General features: G+C 46.2%; 1 protein-coding gene across 1 annotated transcript; it reads right to left on the minus strand.

Moving 5' to 3' along the window:
- Nucleotides 1-1684: 1684 nt before the first annotated feature.
- On the minus strand, nt 1685-5690 carry LOC143989227 (tripartite motif-containing protein 75-like). Its single transcript, XM_077489287.1, has 2 exons — nt 3531-5690; nt 1685-3457 (listed from the first exon to the last, which is right to left on the minus strand). Exon 1 carries the CDS (start codon nt 5626-5628, stop codon nt 4015-4017), a length of 1614 nt encoding a protein of 537 aa, XP_077345413.1. The 5' UTR covers nt 5629-5690; the 3' UTR covers nt 1685-3457; nt 3531-4014.
- Between the last annotated feature and the right edge of the window lie 15394 nt (nt 5691-21084).

The raw sequence follows: 21084 nt of genomic DNA on the forward strand, positions 1-21084 counted from the left end.
TCATCAGTGCCCATCAGTGACATCTTATCAGTGCAGCCTCGTCAGTGTCAATTAGGGCAGCCTCGTAAGTGCCAGTTAGTGAAGGAGAAAACAACATTTTATAACAGAAACCAAGAAAAACTATATTTTTTCAAAAATTTCGGTATTTTTTTGTTTTTTTAGTAAAAGATTTAAAAAAAAACAGTGGTGGTCAATTACCACCAAAAGAAAACTCTATTTGTGGGAAGAAAATGATAAAAATGTAGTTTGGGTACAGTGTTGTATGACCGCACAATTGTCATTCAAATTGTGACAGCGTTGAAAGCTGAAAAATGGCCTGGGCAGGAAGGGGGTGTAAGTGCCCGGTATTGAAGTAGTTAAAAAGTGTTTTTTTTTTTTTTTTTTATTATTATTAAACAGTAAGGAAACCATTATGGGACAGTTTGTAATAGTTATAACACAGAACCCTATGTTCCAATTGATAATATTGTTCATCCGATTGATGATATTGTTCACACTGATCAAAAAAGAAGGAAAGGGTTAAATACTCCATAGGTGACGATTGACGGTTGATTAGGGTGTGCCTGGCACACCCCGTGCCTATGCCTAGTGTAAGAGACTCTGGGCCCCAGATTTGGGGCTATAGCCCCAGAAGCCACCCCCATAGCGACGCCACTGCCAGGCATTATGGCACCTTTGCCTTTTTGCTAGTTCTAACCAGTCCGAACGGCTCACGTGCTTTTTGTCATGTAATACTCACTTCTGTTATCGGTCTAACTGCAATTGTGTGTAAGTGCAGGTTATATAAACCTCTAAGGCAGGGCGAGGCAACCTCAGCACAACGTCTGTAGTGAAACTACAAATCCCATCAAGCCTCTACCTCTGGGAGTCATGCCTCTAGTTGTCAGTCTTGCAATGCCTCATGGGAATCGTGGTTCCACAACAGCCAAAGTGCTGAGGTTGCCTCGCCCTGCCTTTGTATAAACTGGGCTTACAGCCAAAGCATGAAGTTGCAATTATACTGATAACAGAAGTTGAGTATTACATGACAATAAACATGGCTGCCGCTCTGACTAGCAAAAAAAAAAAAGCAAAGGTGAGATATACACAAATGTGCAAAAGGGGTCCTCAGCACACAGGCTCCATTCACACGTGTGCGATTTGTCGTGCAACTTTGGACATCAAGGTCGCATGACAAGTCGCACTCCATTCTTTTCAATGGCACCCGTTCAATTGATGCGACTTTGAAAATGTGCCTGCACTACTTTGGTGCGACGTTTGATGCAACTTAGATCCATTGAGTGTAAAGTCGGATCAAAGTTGTGCTGAAAATTGCGTGACTTTGGAGATGCGTTAATGCGAATGGAGACTTACCGTAATTTAGCCTGTAAAATAAATAAATGCAAAAATAATCAGTTTAACTGCTCTGGTTACAGAGTGTTAGGATACAGGCAGTCCCCGAGTTACGAACAGGTTAGGGACTGCCTGTTTGTTCTTAAGCCGTAATTCGGATGCGCATGCGCAGAACAGCGTTTTTCAATTTTTTCCGACGTAATTTTCCACCACCTGCCGCTCGTAAGTAGGAGTTTTTTGTAAGTTGGAGGTTCGTAACTCGGGGACCTCCTGTACTGAGTGCAGGGATCCGACAACAGCAGAGCTGACCAGATCAGGGGAGCCGTACTTAAGGAAAAGAAACCAGACTGTGTATGATTAAAGGAAGATTTATTAATAATGAAGCAAAACCAATCCAACACCAGCAAACACAATATACAAGAACAGTAAACCAAGGGACACAATACCCAACTCTAATACCATATATTCAAAAGGGGGAGCAAGGGACTGGGTTCAGGAACAGGATTTCAGTACTGGAACAGGATCACAGCAGGAATCAGGATCAAGGTCAGGAGCAGCACATGAATAACCAGTTACATGGCAGACAGGCAAAACACTGAGCCAGTAAAGGAAGCCATGGGAGAGTTTATATACCTTCCCAGTAGCCAGCATCAGGTGGAGATTTGCTGGCTACTGGGAGACATCCGCTGGTGGACACCAGAACAATCCAATACTACATACCCCACGCTACAATGTGCGATTGAGTTGCATTTTTATCTCCTCACACTTTACTCTTAACCCCTTCCCGACCGTGACACGCCGATATATGTTGGCAGAATGGCACGGGTGGGCAAAAGGGTGTACAGGTACATCCTTTTTAAGAAGTGGCATTGTGGGCACCCAGCGCTATCTGCTCTATGTCCGTGACCGTGGGTCCCGCGGACTCGATGTCCACCGGGTGCCCGCGATCGTGTCACTGAGCAGAAGAACGGGGAGATGCATTTGTAAACAAGGAATTTCCCTGTTCTGCCTAGCGACATGACAGAGATCTACTGCTCCCCATCATCGGGAGCAGTGATCGCTGTCATGTGAGTAGTAGCCCATCCCCCCACAGTTAGAATCACTCCCTAGGCCATACTTAACCCCTTGATTGCCCCCCTAGTGCCCACCCCTTGTCTGGGAATACTTATTCTTATTAATAGTGATACTTTGGAAAAGCGATGATAATAGCGATACATTGGAATACCTGTTCCTATTAAAAGCAATAGATTAGTTATAATAATGATACATTGTAACACTTGTTACTATTAATAGCGATAGATTAGATTAGTGATAATAATAGTGATACATTGGAATACCTTTTCTTATTAATAGTGATAGATTATAGGGTTCCAAATCGCTCAGATGTGAACGGGGCCTTAGTAGCAGAAAAGGTTATAAGAAAACCTATTACTTTGTCCCGAATAGGGAAATGACAGGTTGACTTTATATAATAATATACATTAGAGTAGGGAACGATCTTATCTAGGTCATCTCTATACATTAAAATCCCTTTATGAAGTGTCATCTGAGATTCTTATCTGCTTCTGTTCTGTAGATATAGATAAGGGACTGCTGTGCTTTTATAAAAGGTGAGTGGTAATTGAAAGGGCCTGCCAACCATATTCATCCCCACTATACCCGACCCCCATTTCAACACAAAGGATTCATTGCAGTTATCCCATCAGAGAAGGAACACTAATGGTAAAACACTGCAGGAGTTGTCTGCCATTGAACCTCCAGCTCTGTGCAAGCTTCTGGGAAAAGCAGTGAGCAAGTTAAAAATAATTAGTATGAGAGCTCTGTATAATTCTATCCATTAACACAATACTGTTGCCATAACCACAAAGAAAGAGACAGTTGGGATTTTGGATAGAGGCAACCCTAGGTGCTCCATTAAATTTTAATACCTATAAACTATTATATGGATTATATATCTGTTGCCTTATCTATGTGTTTAATAAAGAAAAAAAAAGTTTTATATTATAAAACCATGTTGCACTGCTTGACAAGACTTGTGCAGCCATGTTTTGAGGCATTCTTGGAGCTATTGTCCGAAATCTGAATGGTCAGTGACCACAGCATCTGCCAGTAGGAGAAGGTGGACCTGGTGTCATATATAATTCATCTGTATGGACACTAGGCGGACCTGGGATCATATATAATCCATCTGTATGGACACTAGGCGGACCTGGGGTCATATATAATTCATCTGTATGGACACTAGGCGGACCTGGGATCATATATAATCCATCTGTATGGACACTAGGCGGACCTGGGGTCATATATAATTCATCTGTATGGACACTAGGCGGACCTGGGATCATATATAATCCATCTGTATGGACACTAGGCGGACCTGGGATCATATATAATACATCTGTATGGACACTAGGCGGACCTGGGATCATATATAATCCATCTGTATGGACACTAGGCGGACCTGGGATCATATATAATCCATCTGTATGGACACTAGGCGGACTTGGGATCATATATAATCCATCTGTATGGACACTAGGTGGGCCTGGGATCATATATAATCCATCTGTATGGACACTAGGCGGACCTGGGATCATATATAATCCATCTGTATGGATTATATATGATCCTAGGTGCACCAATCAGAATGCCAGTGATGTCGCCAGTCTTGGGGTAAATGTGTCACACCTCCTGATTCTGTCGACATATCTTTATACAACCTTCACCTAGATATAATGCAGCATGGAGCGGTTCAGTGAAGGGGTCGGTGGCGGTGAAGGTGTGGAGGTGCCGGATCGGGATACCTAGTTCAAAAAAAGAGATCTGCCCGGCCTCGTAATCCAGATTTATTCTGACTTTGGTTACTGAGACATTACCAGCTAAAGCGGTTGCAGAATTGTAGCCATGCTTCAGTAACAACTGATTAGCGTTCCTCTCCAGACACCAGGACACAGGATTATTTCCAAGGTCTGCATAGTATTGTACCCTGTCTATACTGGGGTAACACATCCCGACTCTCCAGTGTGATGATCCCCCAACATCCACATCCCAGTAATGTCTCCCTGAGGAGAAACTCTGACTGCTTAGGACCTGAGGATATATTGTAAATCTGCTTGGTAATTGAGGCCGATTTAGGTTTCTGGTTACCCTGCGTGCGGTCTTTCTGTCATCTAAAAAATATACATTATTATTAGCCGTGTCTTCATCCAGTGTTATTTCTGCAGGTTCTGGTATGTTTATCCCTTTATTTACCCCTGTTACTATATCATATAATCCTGTATGTAGTAGGGGCAAGATCTCAGTCTCAATCAGATCCCCCCCACCATGAAGGAGTTTATCACATTTCTTTTTGTCCTTCTCATCTCGATCCTCAGTATCACACAAGTCACCTGTGTCTGATTCCTGTAGGAAAGTCAGTGGATCCGTCATGTTACATATCTCCTCGATGTGACGCATCTTCCTGGACAGATCCTCCTTCTTCATCTCCAACTCCTGAATTAAATCAGTGGCTGGGAATGAGGCTTTCTCCGCTTGCCTGGATATCTTATTAAGAATTCCTCTCTCCAGGATGTCCAGTTTTCTTTTGATGTCTCTGAATATGGCGGTGATTCTCTTAGTTACACCGTCTGCACTGTCTTGTACTTTTCTTTTGTACTTCTGGAGACTCTTGATGCTTTCCTCCACCTCCTCTCTCTTTTTCACCAACTTCTGCAGAGCATTGGTCAGGTTCTCCTTCCTCTTTACAAAGGCCTCCTCCAGTGCCTCCACCTGGTGTTCCTGATGGTCTCCATGCAGCCTGCAGGACCCACAGAGACAGGCCGAGTCCTCGGTGCAGTAATACTCCAGAATCTTCTCATGGACGGAGCATTTCCTGTTCTTCTGGGGAGTGGTGAGGTCAGATAGGACATGTTGGGATGACTTGCTATGGACTCTCAGATGGTCATCACACAGAGAAGCTTCACAATGCAGACAAGATTTAACAGCAGGTATAGGAGAGTGAATACAGTACGTACAGTAGACCTGGCTCTCCTTTTTCTCCCCCGTCTTCTCTGGCTCGGTAGATCGGAAACTCTCCACTATGTTGCGCAGTGTTATGTTCCTGCTAAGTTCAGGGCGTACCTGGAACTCTTCTCTGCATTCAGGACAGAAATAAACTCCAGACCTCCCCTGTCTATCCAAAACACTTTCTATACAGTCCTGGCAGAAGTTGTGTCCACATCTCAGTGTCACGGGATTGGTATAAATGTTCAGACAGATGGAACAGTCCAGCTCCTTCCTCGCATCGGAGAACGCCATCGCTGACTGCAGAAGAGAGAAACGAAACTAAGTAGATGTGTGTCAAAGGGAAGAGGTCAGAGGGAGGGGGTCAGAGGGAGGGAGTCAGAGGGAGGGGGTCAGGGGGAGGGAGTCAGGGGGAGGGGGTCAGAGTTTTTTTTACTAGAATAGAAGTGAAGAAGAGAGAAAGGAAGCTAAGTACATGTGTCTTAAAGGGAGGGAGTCAGAAGGAGGATTTACTGGAGTAGAAAAGAGGACAAGATAAACAAAACTAAGTAGATGTGTCTCAAAAGGAGGGAGTCAGGTGAGGATTTACTGGAATAGAAGAGAAGTGAGAAACAAAGCTAAGTAGATGTGTTTTAGAGAGAGGGGGTCAGAGAGAAGGATTCAGAACAGAGGCATAACTAGAACTAGGGATGAGCCGAACACCCCCCGGTTCGGTTCGCACCAGAACTTTTGAACGGACCGAAAATTTGTGCAAACTTTAGAACCCCATTGAAGTCTAAGGGACTCGAACGTTCGAAATAAAAAGTACTAATTTTAATGACTAATATGCAAGATATTGTCCTAAAAAGGGTTTGGGGTCCTGGCTCCTGCCCCAGGGGACATGGGTCAATGCCTAAAATGTATTTAAAAACTGAAATTTTTTAAAATGAAAAAAAAAGAAAAAGTGATATATTCCTTTAAATATCGTGCCTGGGGATGTCTATAGTATGCCTGTGAAGTGCCACGTGTTTCCCGTGTTTGGAACAGTCCCTGCACAAAATGACATTTAACAGAAAAAAAGTCATTTAAAACTGCTTGCGGTTTTAATGTAATATCTGGTTCCGGCAATACGGATGAAAATCATTGAGAAAAATGGCATAGGTAGCCCCCCTGTCCATTACCAGCCCCTTTGGGTCTTGTACGGATATTAAGGGGAACCCTGTACCCATATTAAAAGAAGGAAAGGCGTGGGGCCCCCAGGCCCTATATACTCAGATCAGAACAGGAGTATACAGGCGGTGCAAACAAGACAAGGACTGTGTAGGTTTGTTGTGTTAAGTAGAATCTGTTTGTAATTTTAAACTGGTACATTTTTAAAGTGTAGCTCCAGTCGAAAAATAAATTTTTAAGCTTTTAGGAAAACATAGGGAAGGGTTATCACCCCTGTATAATTTGTTTTGCCGTCCGTCTTTTTTCATCACTTCCTGTTGTCTCCTTCCGTTTGCAAGTAGAAGACGTTTGTAAGTTGGATGTTTGAAAGTAGGGGCCTGCCCTATATGCTCTGCAGAAATGGGGGCCTAAGGTGTTGGTGTTGCCACAACACTGTAAGCCCTCAAGGTGACTCTTGCTGGAGCACCCTGCTGTGAACAGTTATATCAAGAATTGTAATTACATGCCATTGTTGAACAGTGGTAGAAAAATTGGGCCTTTGGTGGTTGTGGTGGTGGTGCTGGTGCCACAACACTATAAGTTCTCACAGTTATTCTCGGTGGGCACGGGAACGGGCCCTGCTGTAAAATATTATATCAAGAATTGTAATTACGGGGGGCGTGGCCTGGACGCAGCTGAAAATGGCAGCTTAATTTCCCAGCTCCCGCTGACGAGGAAACACTCAGCTAACTACAGAGGTATTTCGCCCTTATTCTCACCCGGAAATCATGGGAACTTCATCCTGAAGCTCCTCAGCATCTCGGTCCAGATCCCCGAGAGGCGAAACAGGCAGGATCTCTCAGAATATACCGGAGATGTTCCGCTCCTATAGCTCAAACATGGCGGCCGCGCGCAGTCAATCCTCTCAGGCCGCACAGACCACGAGTCCCACGCAAAGGAGTGCTCCGAGAGCAGAGGACATTGTCCTCTCCCCGCATCATCAGCCGAGCCTTCAGGATTTGAGATCCATAGCGGAGGACATTAAGGAGTCTCTCACTGTGGCCCTAACTGGAGCGATAGCTGACCTGAAGCTCGATTTGCAAGCTATGGCATCTCGAGTGAATGATGTGGAAAAAACCGCTGCCACCCACTCATCTATTCTGAGGAGATCCTGTCAGATTATTGACACCCATACCTTACAGCTGCGAGACCTTAACCGTCACACAGAGGACCTCGACAACCGTGGCAGACGTCATAACATTCGCCTGAGAGGCCTACCGGAATCGTCTGACCCGGACAGTCTGCCAACGGAAGTCACCAATCTCTTCAATGCCATCCTTGAGAGGCCGCCTGACACTCCGATCGGCATAGAACGTGTGCACAGAGCCCTTCGACCTAAGGGGAAAGAAACTGACCCACCCCGCGATGTTGTGTGCTGTTTAATTGACTATAACATAAAAGAGGAGATCCTCCATAGAGCTAGACGGGCACCAGGACCGCTTTCTCACAATGGAGCTTCCATCTCTTTATTCCAAGATCTCTCAGCTATAACTCTGCAAAGGCGTAGAGAGCTCCGCCCCCTGCTGGAAACTCTTTGCGCCAGAAACATTCCGTATCGATGGCGATTCCCTTTTGCTCTATCGGCTACCTCAGGTTGGAGAACTGCACTGCTACGAGTTCCGGAGGATCTTCGTCACTTTTGTGACACTCTCGCTATACCAGTCACTGAGGTCCCGGAATGGTATGCGGAATATCGACCCCAGACGGCCAAACGCATGCACTCCTCGCATGAGCCCATGGAGTACCAAGACTCTTGCTTTAGGAGACACCGTTCACCTTCGGAATCCAGAGCTCATCCTATCTGACTCAGAGTGGATCATCTCCTCAGAGACCACCGCTACCCCGGAGAGCTAGCAGAGACCGCTGAGTGAGATATGCATCACAACCTGTCAGCTTGATTGCTCACTTACTGCCCTCATTCCTTCCCCCTTTTTCCTTTTTTTTTTATCCCTTTTTCCTCTCTTGCCCCCTTTATTACTGCTCTCTTCCCTTGCCCGTCCTTTTCCCCCCTCTTTTTTCGTTTTGTCTGCTTTAAGTGCTACGCCTCTCCTGATACCTCCCTTGCTATGGTTGCTGCCTTCCATACGGGATAGTTACGGACTCATCCTCGTTCTAATCCGAGGTATCACATGCCGCATTCCTCTATTTTAACCTGTACTAACTGTCCTGTTTTGAACTTGGAGAACAATTTTTTTTTTTTTTGTCTTTCAGCTCGGGTGACCTCCCTTGCTGATACATGTAAAACGAATCTTTGGGACTGCCTTAAGCACGGATTCATAATTTGTATTTTATATTGTATTATGAACTCCCGGGGGGGGGGGGAGATAGAGGAATGAAGCTCAGCTGAGGCATTTCAGTGTTTTATCTTTTAACGGCATTATATTTTTGGCCTTCTCAAATCGAACATGAACAAGGGGTATCATTCTGAATACCCAGATATTATCATTTATGTACGGTTACCAATGTAAATAGACATACCGCTCAGTTCTCAGCTTATGTGCAATGCTTACAAACTCCTTTCCTCTGTCTCGCCCTCCACGGGGTAAGTATGCCCAATATTTTATATGTCATTAGAGTTTGCTAACTGTGTCCCTTACGCGGGAATACTGAATAGGTTGTGTAGTACTCGGGGAGACCTCAGCAGATACTCCCCTCCATTCCTCCTTCCCTTTACCTTCCCTTCCCCCCTCCCCCCCCCTTTTTTTTTTTGTTTCTTTCTCTTCCCTTCTCCTTCGCTTTACCTGGCACCAGTTTTTCCGTGCCTTGTTTTGTGAGCGCAGATACCATGGGATCCAGGCATTAAGCGAATTGCTCATGCAAATTTTATCGACGCTCTGCCCTCCCGCGCAACACCGGGATATCCCTGGGAGGGGACATTGTTGAGTCCACTTATAGCAATTACAAAGTTTTTTTTTTTTACTTTTATCAAATGGGAGAGCACTCTCATACTTTTGGTTATTACTTTATTGCTTGATAGGTTGCTCAGCCAGTTAGCATTGTTCTCAGGTTAGAAATATGTATGCTCCGAACTTAGTGTTATCTAACGGTAGTACTTTACCTCCCCGCTCTGGATGTTGCCTACAGTCTGGGTAACCCAGGCGTTCAGATGGTTTTGCATTCAAATGGGTTGAAACTTATCCTTATTTAAATTTTTCTTATAACAAATAATTGCTTGTCTCATTATTGTGCTGCTCTATTACTCCTTTCGGTTTGGTAGTCCAACACACTAATATATATTGTCCGGAAAGTTGCTTGCAATTATTCCTATGCTCTTATGCTCCTATCCTTAGATAACCTCTCAGATTGCGGGGCCCCTGGTTGCATGGGGCCCATGTTTACATTCCTCGGTCAGTGGGACGTGATATGTCATCCCCTCTTCTTTATTGTTTTGGTTGCCCCAGAACCCCACGCCTTACGGTGGTACTCATTGGCGTAGATTCCTCTGATTATATACTCAGACTGTACACCGATTTTTTCCGGATTCAGATCGGTTTCTGCCTTTTTTTAAATCGGTTGTGGAAGTGCAAGCAGGTCTTACACTTCTCCGGATTACCTTTGGGGAAGCCTTCCCCGCGCCACCTAGTGCCTACTGTCTGCACGTGATTTATCCGCAGTGACACTGTTTTTCATTTTTCTACTTCTAGTTGTAGTGAACGTATCTCCTTTTAGATATCTGATTCACCCCCCTTTTTTTTTTTTGAGGGACCTTAACCCTTACGCAACTGCCTCACCCTTATCTCCTTAGGCCCTTCCTGAACACAGCGAGGTGAGACTCCGGTTGACTGCCCATAATCTTACATAGTAGTATTCTACCCCCCCCCCCCCCAGTTGATAGTTAACAGTCTCAATTTGCTTGACCTCACTCATACTTTCACATCTCTCCCCTAAGGACACTTTTCTACACAGGGTCATTTATATGTCTTTACCAAGGTCCTAGTATGGCTCCTACACACCAATTGAACGCTCGAGACGCCCTTAAAATAGTTTCTTTGAACGCACGAGGACATAACCTACCTGAGAAGCGGTCACAAGTGTTACTTTTTGCACATACCTGCAGGGCGGATATAGTCTTCCTACAGGAAACCCATTTTAGGACTAACCACACCCCGAAACTTTCCAACCATCGCTTCCCGTCGGGCGTTCATGCCACCAACCCAACATCTAAATCTAAAGGGGTCTCCATACTCCTTTCACGACACTGCCCACTCCAGATTTTGGATACCATCCTGGACCCAGAGGCGAGATTTATATTTGTTAAAGGCAAACTGAGGGGTAAACTTATCACGCTAGCCAACATTTATGCCCCCAACACAGGACAACCTTCCTTTTTCGGGACAATCATTTCCAAACTTGCTTCCTTCCAGGAGGGTATCCTTATTTTGGGGGGGGGGGAACTTCAATGTCACTCTCAACCCACTCCAAGACTCTTCCAACGGTTCTTCGGCACTCCCGTACAAAGCATTGCGCTCCATTAATCAACATCTACAAGACCTATGCCTTCACGACTCATGGCGTACATTGAATCCACAAGGGAGAGATTATTCCTTTTTTTCCGCGCCTCACAATCGGTATTCTCGATTGGATTACCTATTTCTTTCGCAAAGAGATTTACCACACCTTAGAACCGCATCTATTGAGACAATGTATATTTCTGATCATCACCCGGTTACTATGACCTTACAAATCACGGATAACCCTCACACGACACCAATTTGGCGATTAGATCCGTCCCTGCTTTATGATCCCGTAATTGCGGCCTCTATTCAGGACAACCTAACCAACTATTTCAAAGAGAATCAATCACCACATATAGATCCCATGCTAGTGTGGGAAGCCCACAAATGTACAATTCGTGGGGAGTTGATTGCAGCTGCGGCCAAACTGAAAAGACAGAGGAATAACCATATAACTCAGCTCACCAACCGCATAAAAACATTGGAAAGGGCCCACAAACTTACCAGACTTAGAGATACCCTAACAGACCTAACTCAAGCTCGACAAGAATTGCTTCAGATTTTGAATGCCCGAATCAAGAGGAACTATATGCTCTCACGTAAATTCTTTTACGAATACAGTAATAAATCAGGTAAATTTCTTGCCAGAGCACTTAGAAAGCAAAGGGCCACTAGAACTATTCATTCCCTCACTGATTCTAAGGGTAACAAAGTGGTCTCAAACCAAATGATTGCAGACCAGTTTGTCCAATATTATTCTAAATTATATAACCTTAGGGAACATTTACCACAGGAGGACCAGACACACAGAAGGGGTTTAATTGCTGAATTTTTACACACGTACGCTCCTGCCCCCATTTCACGGGATGCAGCGATATCCTTGGAAGGTCCGCTCACTGCTTCAGAACTTGAGGCAGCCCTCAAACAACTGAAACCGGGAAAGAGCCCCGGTCCCGATGGCCTTACCTCCTGCTATTATAAAACTTTCATAGTTTCTTTAAAACAACACTTCCTGGCGGCGTTTAATTCGCTGACACCGGACAAACCACCTCCCAGAGATACTCTTAGGGCTCATATAATGGTAATTCCCAAACCTCATAAGGATGAATCACTGGTGTCAAACTATAGACCCATTTCATTACTTAACGTGGATTTGAAGATCTACGCAAAGATGTTGGCTAATCGCCTTCTCCCCCTCCTTCCTCGGCTGGTGTCTCTAGACCAGGTGGGATTCGTGCCGGGAGGGAGGGTAGAGATAATAAGACAAAAGCGCTTTCTATACACCACTGGCTGACCTCCTCTTCAACACAACAGGGTTTTTTTCTCTCACTGGACGCAGAGAAGGCGTTCGACAGAGTGGCCTGGGACTATATGGAAGAAGTTCTGCGAAAAATAGGTTTACCCGACCGACTGATCTCACTTATCATGGCTCTTTACATGTCCCCTACAGCCCAGGTCAGGGTCAATGGTCACCTGTCGGACGCCTTCACCGTATCCAATGGGACTCGTCAGGGTTGCCCACTTTCACCCCTATTATTCCTCCTTACCTTAGAAGCCCTCCTTCGCAAGTTGAACTCGAACCCAGACGTAAAGGGGATTCAGATTGGTACTAAGACACATAAAATTGCCGCATTTGCGGATGATATTCTCCTTTTCCTCTCCGAACCCCTCATTTCCCTCCCCAACCTTCTTTCAGACCTTGACGCCTTTAATGTACTATCCAACCTAAAGATCAATTTTTCAAAATCCGAAGCCCTGAACATATCACTAAGCTCTGAAATGATCGATTTATGCCGCCAGAACTTTCCTTTTCGCTGGAATAATAAAGATATCACTTACTTAGGCATTCAGTTACCTGCTAATCTGGGAAACTTATACTCGGCCAACTTTGTCCCTCTCCTCCAAACCATCAAAACAGACCTGGCAGCCTGGTCTACCGGATTGTTCTCCTGGTTTGGCAGAGCCTCGATTATTAAAATGAACATCTTACCTCGTTTGTTATATCTTTTTCAAACGATACCAATAAAACTACCTCCGGCTTTTTTTAAATCTTTCCAATCTCTCTGCAACGATTTTATTTGGAAGGGACAGAGAGCCAGGTTGAGCTTTTCCAGATTGTCTCTACCGAAAATCAAAGGTGGTATCAGCCTCCCTGACATTAAGAAATACTATTTAGCTAGCCATGTAGCCAGAATTGTAGACTGGAATGTCCATTCGGATACTAAAGCTTGGATACACATAGAAAACGCTTTTTCCCGGACCCCGCTTAAATCTCTACCATGGTTACACCCTGAACATGTTCCTCAAACCTGCACACTACACCCGCTAATTGCGGGTACATTACAAGCGTATCGTTCGGCATGTCGAGCTCATCACATTTCTACTCCTCAAGGTCCATTGACCCCTATAAAACACAACCCAGCTTTCCCGGCTGGACAATCCGATACCTTCCTCTCCGACTTATGGAATACACCTGATGTTAGGGCTCAATTTTTTTTCTCTAATTCCAGACTATTATCTATCTCTGATCTCCCTACGCTTCCTTCGGGACATCCCTTTCCAATGTGGGCCTACCTACAAATTAGGCATTTCTTGACGAACCGCCAATATAAACCTGATTTTGCTAGACAGCTTACGCCTTTTGAAATATTATGCACCCAATCGGAACCGCAACGTCACCTCATTTCAGTCATATATGCACTATTCTTTTCTGCACACAGTACGAAGGACAATTTGGCAGTTCACAGTTGGGAAACTGAGTTGTCTCTATCACTTTCAGAATCCAATTGGTCTAATATTTATAATCACATTCATAAGGGTTCATCCAATGTCTCGGTTCAAGAAAATAGCTTTAAAATTCTTACCAAATGGTATCTCACACCTAACAATTTGCACAAACGTAATCCCAACTTATCCCCTGTCTGCTGGAGATGTGCAGACCACGATGGTTCTTTCAGCCTACACATTTGGTGGTCCTGTACACGGTTGCAACCTTTTTGGAGGGAGGTACACCGCCTAACCTGCCAAATTACCACACACCTTATCGATTTCACCCCTGTCCAAATGCTCCTTCATCACTCGACACTTCCATTAAAAACATATCACGCTCTCTCGCGTTACATTTACTAAACGCCGCTAAAATGTGTATCCCTGCATTGTGGAAATCCACTACACCGCCCTCCATCACTAATTGGATTAACAGAGTCTCAAATGTAGCTGAAATGGAAAATTTTATCTGTCAAGCCAGGGATGCCCCTTCTAAATACTGGGCAACGTGGGCTTGCTGGCACCACTTCCGCACCTCAGCAGACTGTCACCAATTGTTAACCGGAGTCTCACCACCGTGAGATTTCAATAGCCAATTATATCACCAATGTATCCCCCTTCATGGTTTTCCATGATCCCTTTAGTTCCCTAAAGCTTGCTACATGTAACACGTACGGGCCTCTTACACTTACGTCCCGTGACAGAGTGGTCACTGACTTCCATGCCTGCCTGATCCTTCTGTAGGCCCCTTCTACAGCCGTTATTCTAGCCAATCCTTCAGTGGACGAAGCCAAGTCCTCAATGATTGCTTTAGAATTTGATTGACGATCATTGTTTAATCTAGATTTTACAGTTAAAATATTAATTGGCTAATCAAAATGGCGTTTTTACAGCCAGATATCAATTTCATGTTGTTGTACAAGTTGTATTAACTTGCTAATTTTATTTGTTAGCACTGTTCTTGACCCAATTTATGTTACTCAGCTGTTTGTCAGTATTTGCACTCTTTGTACCTTGTGTATGCTTCAATAAAAGATTTTTTGAAACAAGAATTGTAATTACATGCCCCTGTTAAACAGGGGCTGAAAAATTGGGCCTTAGGCACTGCTTGCTGGGGCCTCAACACTGCAACCTCTCCCATATACTCTATTTGGAGTGCAGAAATGAGCCCTGCTGCAAAGCATTGCATCAAAAATTGTACTTACACGCCCCTGTTAAAGAGGGGCTGAAAAATTGGGCCTTAGGCACTGGTGCTGGTGCCACGACACTGCAACCTCTCCCATATACTCTATTTGGAGTGCAGGAATGAGCCCTGCTGCAAAGCATTGCATCAAAAATTGTAATTACATGCCCCTGTTAAACAGGGACTGAAAGATTGGGCTGGTGGCATCACCCAGAACCAAAAATGTTCTTTCAAGATATCAGCGGAGGAGGAAGAGGACAGTCAGCATAACAGGACAGTCACTCAGCATCAGCAGGCAGTCTTGAAGGGATGTGATATTTCAAAAAAATGTATTCGGTTACATCAGCTTCAGGTGCTTGGTAGCTGGTGGTGATCCAAGACTGATTCATCTTTATGAAGGTCAGTCGATCAACCGAGTTGGTGGACAGGCGCACCCTGTGATCGGTTACAAAGCCACCAGCAGCACTGAAGGTGGGTTCCGAAAGAACGCTGGGTGCAGGACAGGCCAGTAGCTCAATTGCATACTGTGCAAGCTCTGGCCAGTAATCCATCCTCAAGACGCAGTAAGCCAGAGGATTTTCGGTGGGAAAGGTGTCCAAGTCTGACCTTGCCCCTAGGTATTCCTGCACCATGTAAATCAGACGCTGGCGATGGTTGCTGGAACCGATCATACATTGGGGCTGCGGACTAAAAAATTGTCTGAACGCATTGGTCAGACAGCCACCTTCTCCACCGCTTCTTCTGACCGAAGCCTCAGCAACACGTTGTCCAGGACCAGGAGTTTGTAACCTCCCAGTCTCTGGGAATGCATTTCACCAACCTTTCTGCAAGGCCTCCCGGAGATGTCTCATCCTCTGCTCCCTCTGCAGCGGCAAGATAAGGTCGGCAAACTTACCCTTGTACCGTGGATCAAGGAGAGTGGCCAGCCAGTAATGGTCCCTCTCCTTGATCCAAAGAATACGAGGATCCTTGCGCAGGCTTTGCAGGATCAGGGAGGCCTTGCAGCGTAGGTTAGCTGAGGCATTCGGTCCGGAGTCCTCTGGATCACTAAGGACAACATGATCCGCAGCCATCTCCTCCTAGCCACGTAGAAGTCCATGGGTTTCTTGGGACTGTAAATCATCCCTACAAGACTGCTGCTACTGATGCTGAGTGCCAGGCTCCACCTCCATGCTGACACAATCATCCTCCTCCTCCTCTTCCTGAGTGATGGGTAAAGGGGGCCTTGAGAGGCAAGGAAGTCCTCCTCTTCCTGCCTCTGTTCTGCCTCAAGTGCCCTTCCATTATTCCACGCAGCATATGCTCCAACAGGTGGACAAGAGGTACAGTGTCACTGATGCATGCACTGTCACTGCTCACCATCCTTGTGGCCTCCTCAAATGGTGACAGGACAGTGCATGCATCCCTGATCATGCCCCACTGGCGTGGTGAGAAAAAACCAAGCTCCCCTGACCCTGTCCTGGTACCGTAGTCGCACAGGTACTCATTGATGGCCCTCTGCTGCATCTGCTGCAGCATGGCCAATGTTGAGTTCCACCTGGTGGGCATGCCACATATAAGGCGGTTCTTGGGCAGGGTCAACTCCTTTTGGAGCTCAGCCAGCTAAGCATTGGCATTAAATGATCAGCAGAAATACACACAGACTTTCCTGGCCTGCTTCAGGACTTCCTTTAAGCCAGGGTACCTGCCCAAGAACCGCTGCACCACCAGGTTAAGGACGTGAGCCACACAGCGCACATGGGTCAGTTGTCCCTGTCGGGGGGCGGAGAGTAGGTTGGTGCCATTGTCGCAAACAACCATACCTGGCTTAAGCTGGTGTGGCGTCAACAACCTCTCGGCCTGCCCCTGCAGAGCTGACAAAATATTTGCCCCAGTGTGGCTCCTGTCCCCCAAACAAACCAGCGCAAGCACGGCATGGCATCTTTTTGCCTGCGTACTTGCGTAGCCCCTGGAATGCCTACGGAGCACCGCTGGTTCTGAGGACAGAGCAATTGAAGAGGCCATGGAGGAAGAAGAAGAGGAGGGGGTGGAGGAGAGAGGTGTGTCACAACCAGTAGTAGCATTTTGGAGGCGTGGTGGCAGAACAACCTCCAACACTACTGCACCTTGTCCTGCATCCTTCCCAGCTGCCAGAAGAGTGACCCAATGGGCAGTGAAAGACAGGTAACATCCCTGTCCATGCCTGCTGGACCATAAATCAGCGGTAATATGCACCATACCACTGACCGCCCTGTCCAGCGAGGCAAGGACATCCACATGCCGGTAGAGAGCCGGAATCGCCTTGGGGACCTGCCACTGAGGAACCGCACATTGCATAAATTCACGGAAGGGGGCGAGTCTACCAACTGAAAAGGCAACAGTTGAAGTGCTAGCAATTTTGCCAAGCTAGCATTCAACCGCTGGGCATGTGGATGGCTGGGAGTGAACTTCTTTCTATGGTCTAGCAGCTGGGGCAGGGACATTTGCCTGCTACAATTGGACATGGGTGTACTGCTAGCAGAGTACCCGCAAGCACTTGGCTGTGACACACCTAATTCTATACCTTCATTCCTCTCAGTGCAGGTTTCAGAGAGGAATGAAGGTCTAGTGGGGTTGGAGATCCAAGCTGATGAGGAGCAAGGAGAGGTCCGCTTTGTTCTTTGGTGTGGGTCTTTGAGGTACGCATGCCAACGAGCTGCATGGCAGATCAACATATGTCTGGTCAAGCATGTGGTGCCCAAGCGGCCACGCGAGATATGCTTGAGACATATGTTGCAAATAGCAGTGGTGCGATCTTATGCATTCATCTCAAAAAAGGCCCACACCAAAGAACTTTTAGAATAACGTGCAGAGGCAGCGCCCTGCACAGGGGGATCTCTGTGGTGTGATTCAGTCAGTGTGCTGCCCCTAAGCTGGCCCCCGGAGGGCATCCTGCCTCGTTGGAGATGTGCCTCCTCCTCTCTCCTACCAGGCACCCACGTGGAGTCAGTGACCTCATCATCCCAGCTTGTGGAACATGATTGCCAGATTGCTGTCCTTCTTGAGCCTCCCCTCTCTCTGCGCTCACACTACTGCCTTCCTCTAGCTGAGTATCATCATCAGAGCCTACTAAACACTGGGCATTCTCCTGGAGCATGTACCCAACACTGTGCTCAAACAGTTTGGGGGACTCCTCAGGAGGACATGGTGGGTCTAGGGAAGGAGTGACTGATGATGACATTGAGATGAGGGAAGAGGATGCGTTGGCAGCTGCTTTTCTAGTACCCTGAGCCTGGGTGAGAGAGGATGAGGAGTATGAAGAGGGCTTGGTCATCCACTCTACCAAGTCTTCGGCATGATGCGGCTCAACACGTCCAGCTACCAAAAATAAGGACAAGCGTGTCCCATGGCCATGTGCTGATGATGATGCACCGCGTCCACGACCAGCACTGTTGTCTCTAGACACAGAGCATGCTTGCCCTCTTTTTTTGTCTCGTGCCTGTCTGCCTCTCCTTGTTGGCCTTCCAGACATGGCAATGACCTGCAAGGAGATGGGAAAACCACCAATTGGGTAGTGTATATTGTGCTGGAGGCAAAAAACACCCACTAATGCATGCAGATGCCTGTATTAGAGAACACCAGTAATTAAAGGGTAGATACAGGTGTATATTGTGCTGTGCTGGAGGCACACAACAGCCACTAACTCCTGCAGATGCCTTTATTATAGAACACCAGTAATTAAAGGGTAGATACAGGTGTATACTGCGCTGGAGACACACAACACCCACTAACTCCTGCTGATGGCTCTATTTGAGAACAACAATAAAGGGTAGATACAGGTGTATACTGCGCTGGAGGCACACAACATCCACTAACTCCTGCAGATGGCTGTATTAGAGAACACCAGCAATAAAGGGTAGATACAGGTGTATATTGTGCTGTGCTGGAGGCACACAACACCCACTAACTCCTGCAGATGGCTGTATTAGAGAACACCAGCAATAAAGGGTAGATACAGGTGTATATAATGCTGTGCTGGAGGCACACAACACCAACTAACTCCTGCAGATGGTTCAATTAGAGAACAGCAATAAAGGGTAGATACAGGTGTATACTGTGCTGTGCTGGAGGCACACAACACCCACTAACTCCTGCAGATGGCTCAATTAGAGAACAACAATAAAGGGTAGATACAGGTGTATACTGCGCTGGAGGCACACAACACCCACTAACTCCTGCAGATGGCTCAATTAAAGAACAGCAATAAAGGGTAGATACAGGTATATACTGTGCTGGAAGCACACAACACCCACTAACTCCTGCAGATGGCTCTAATAGAGAACAGCAATAAAATGGGATTTTTATATACAGCTTACCTGTAAAATCCTTTTCTTGAGAGTACATCACGGGACACAGGAGCTTCATTACATAGTGGGTTATATAGGCACCTCTGGTGATTGGACACTGGTTGACCCCAATTAAGGAGAATTCCTCCCCTATATAACCCCTCCCATATGGGAGGCACCTCAGTTTTGTAGCAAAGCAATAAGAAACCACGTAAAACCCAAGAGGGGCAGGAGTACTGTGTCCCGTGATGTACTCTCAAGAAAAGGATTTTACAGGTAAGCTGTATATAAAAATCCAATTTTCTTGATCATACATCACGGGACACAGGAGCTTCATTACATAGTGGGATGTCCCAAAGCAATGCTCAGATTGAGGGGAGGGAGACACAGATCATATTTATAGACCGCCAGGGACCGGAGGACCTAAACTGCAGCCTGCAGTACACTGCACCCGAAGGCGATATCCTCTTGCCCTCTGACATCCACCTGATAGAATCTGGTGAATGTGTGGACTGATGACCAAGTTGCAGCCTTACAGATCTGAGCCAGGGAGGCCTGGTGATGCACTGCCCAAGAAGCACTTACAGCCCTAGTAGAGTGCGCTTTCACTTGAAAAGGAGGAATCTTCCCCTTTACACTATAGGCCTGAGAAATAACCTGTCTAATCCACCTTGAGAGAGTGGATTTTGACGCTGCCTGGCCCTTCCTAGTGCCTTCTGGCAAAATAAACAAGCAATCAGTTTTCCTTATCTGAGCAGTTGCTTGAAGATATATACTGATTGCTCTAACCACATCCAAAGTGTGCAAAGATTCTTCTTCTGTGGACTGTGGGTCCGGAAAAAAGGATGGTAGGATTACGTCTTGATTCAAATGGAATCCCGAAACCACCTTAGGTAGAAAGGACCTGTTGGGACGCATGACCACCCGGTCCTTATAAATAATTAGATACGGCTCCTTGCTGGAAAGAGCTGCTAGCTCTGATACTCTTCTAGCCATGGATATGTCTACCAAAAAGACCAATTTTTTAGTCAGGAGAACTAACGAAGCCAGATGCAAAGGTTCAAATGGTTGCCCCTGCAAAGCCAAGAGAACCAAATTCAGATCCCATGGGCATACCGGAGGTTTGACTGGCGGTCTTAACCGCATGGCCCCCTGGATGAAAGCCCGCACCAGGGAATGCGATGCAAGTGGCTTCTGAAAAAACACTGACAGGGCCGAAATCTGCACCTTGATAGTGCTTATGGCCAAATTAATTTCTAGGCCTGACTGGAGACAGGCCAAGATACTGCTAATGACATACTTTCTAGGATGCCATTTCCTGAGTTCACACCAGGAAACATATGCATTCCAGATTTTGTAATAAATAAGCCTGGAGGCCGGCTTTCTGGCATTGACCAGAGAAGAAAGGACTGACCCTGAAAGGCCATGGTCTCTCAGAATGTGGGTCTCAGCAGCCAAACTGTCAAATTCAGACGGTGTAAAGCAGGATGGTAAAACCCTGTGAGAGCAGATCTGACCGGAGAGGGAGGATCCATGGCCTGCCTACTGCCAACTTCATGATCTCTGCGTACCACGGTCGCCTGGGCCAAGCTGGGGCCACCAAAAGGACCGATTTTGTCTCCCTCTTGACTCTTCCCAGGAACCGCGACAGAAGCAGGCACAGGGGGAAGGCATAGATCAGATTGTACTGATCCCAGGGAACTGTCAGAGCATCTGACTCGTGATTTCTTGTCCTTGACACAAAATTGTCCAGTTTCCTGTTGAACCTGGATGCAAACAGATCTACGTCTGGAGTACCCCACCTGTGACATATGTTCCGAAACACGTCGGGGTGAAGAGCCTATTCTCCTGGGCA

The sequence above is a fragment of the Lithobates pipiens genome, unplaced genomic scaffold, assembly GCF_037356315.1.
Source record: "Lithobates pipiens isolate NorthernLeopardFrog02 unplaced genomic scaffold, aLitPip1_a1.2 Scaffold_18, whole genome shotgun sequence".
Taxonomy (NCBI): Eukaryota; Metazoa; Chordata; class Amphibia; order Anura; family Ranidae; genus Lithobates; species Lithobates pipiens.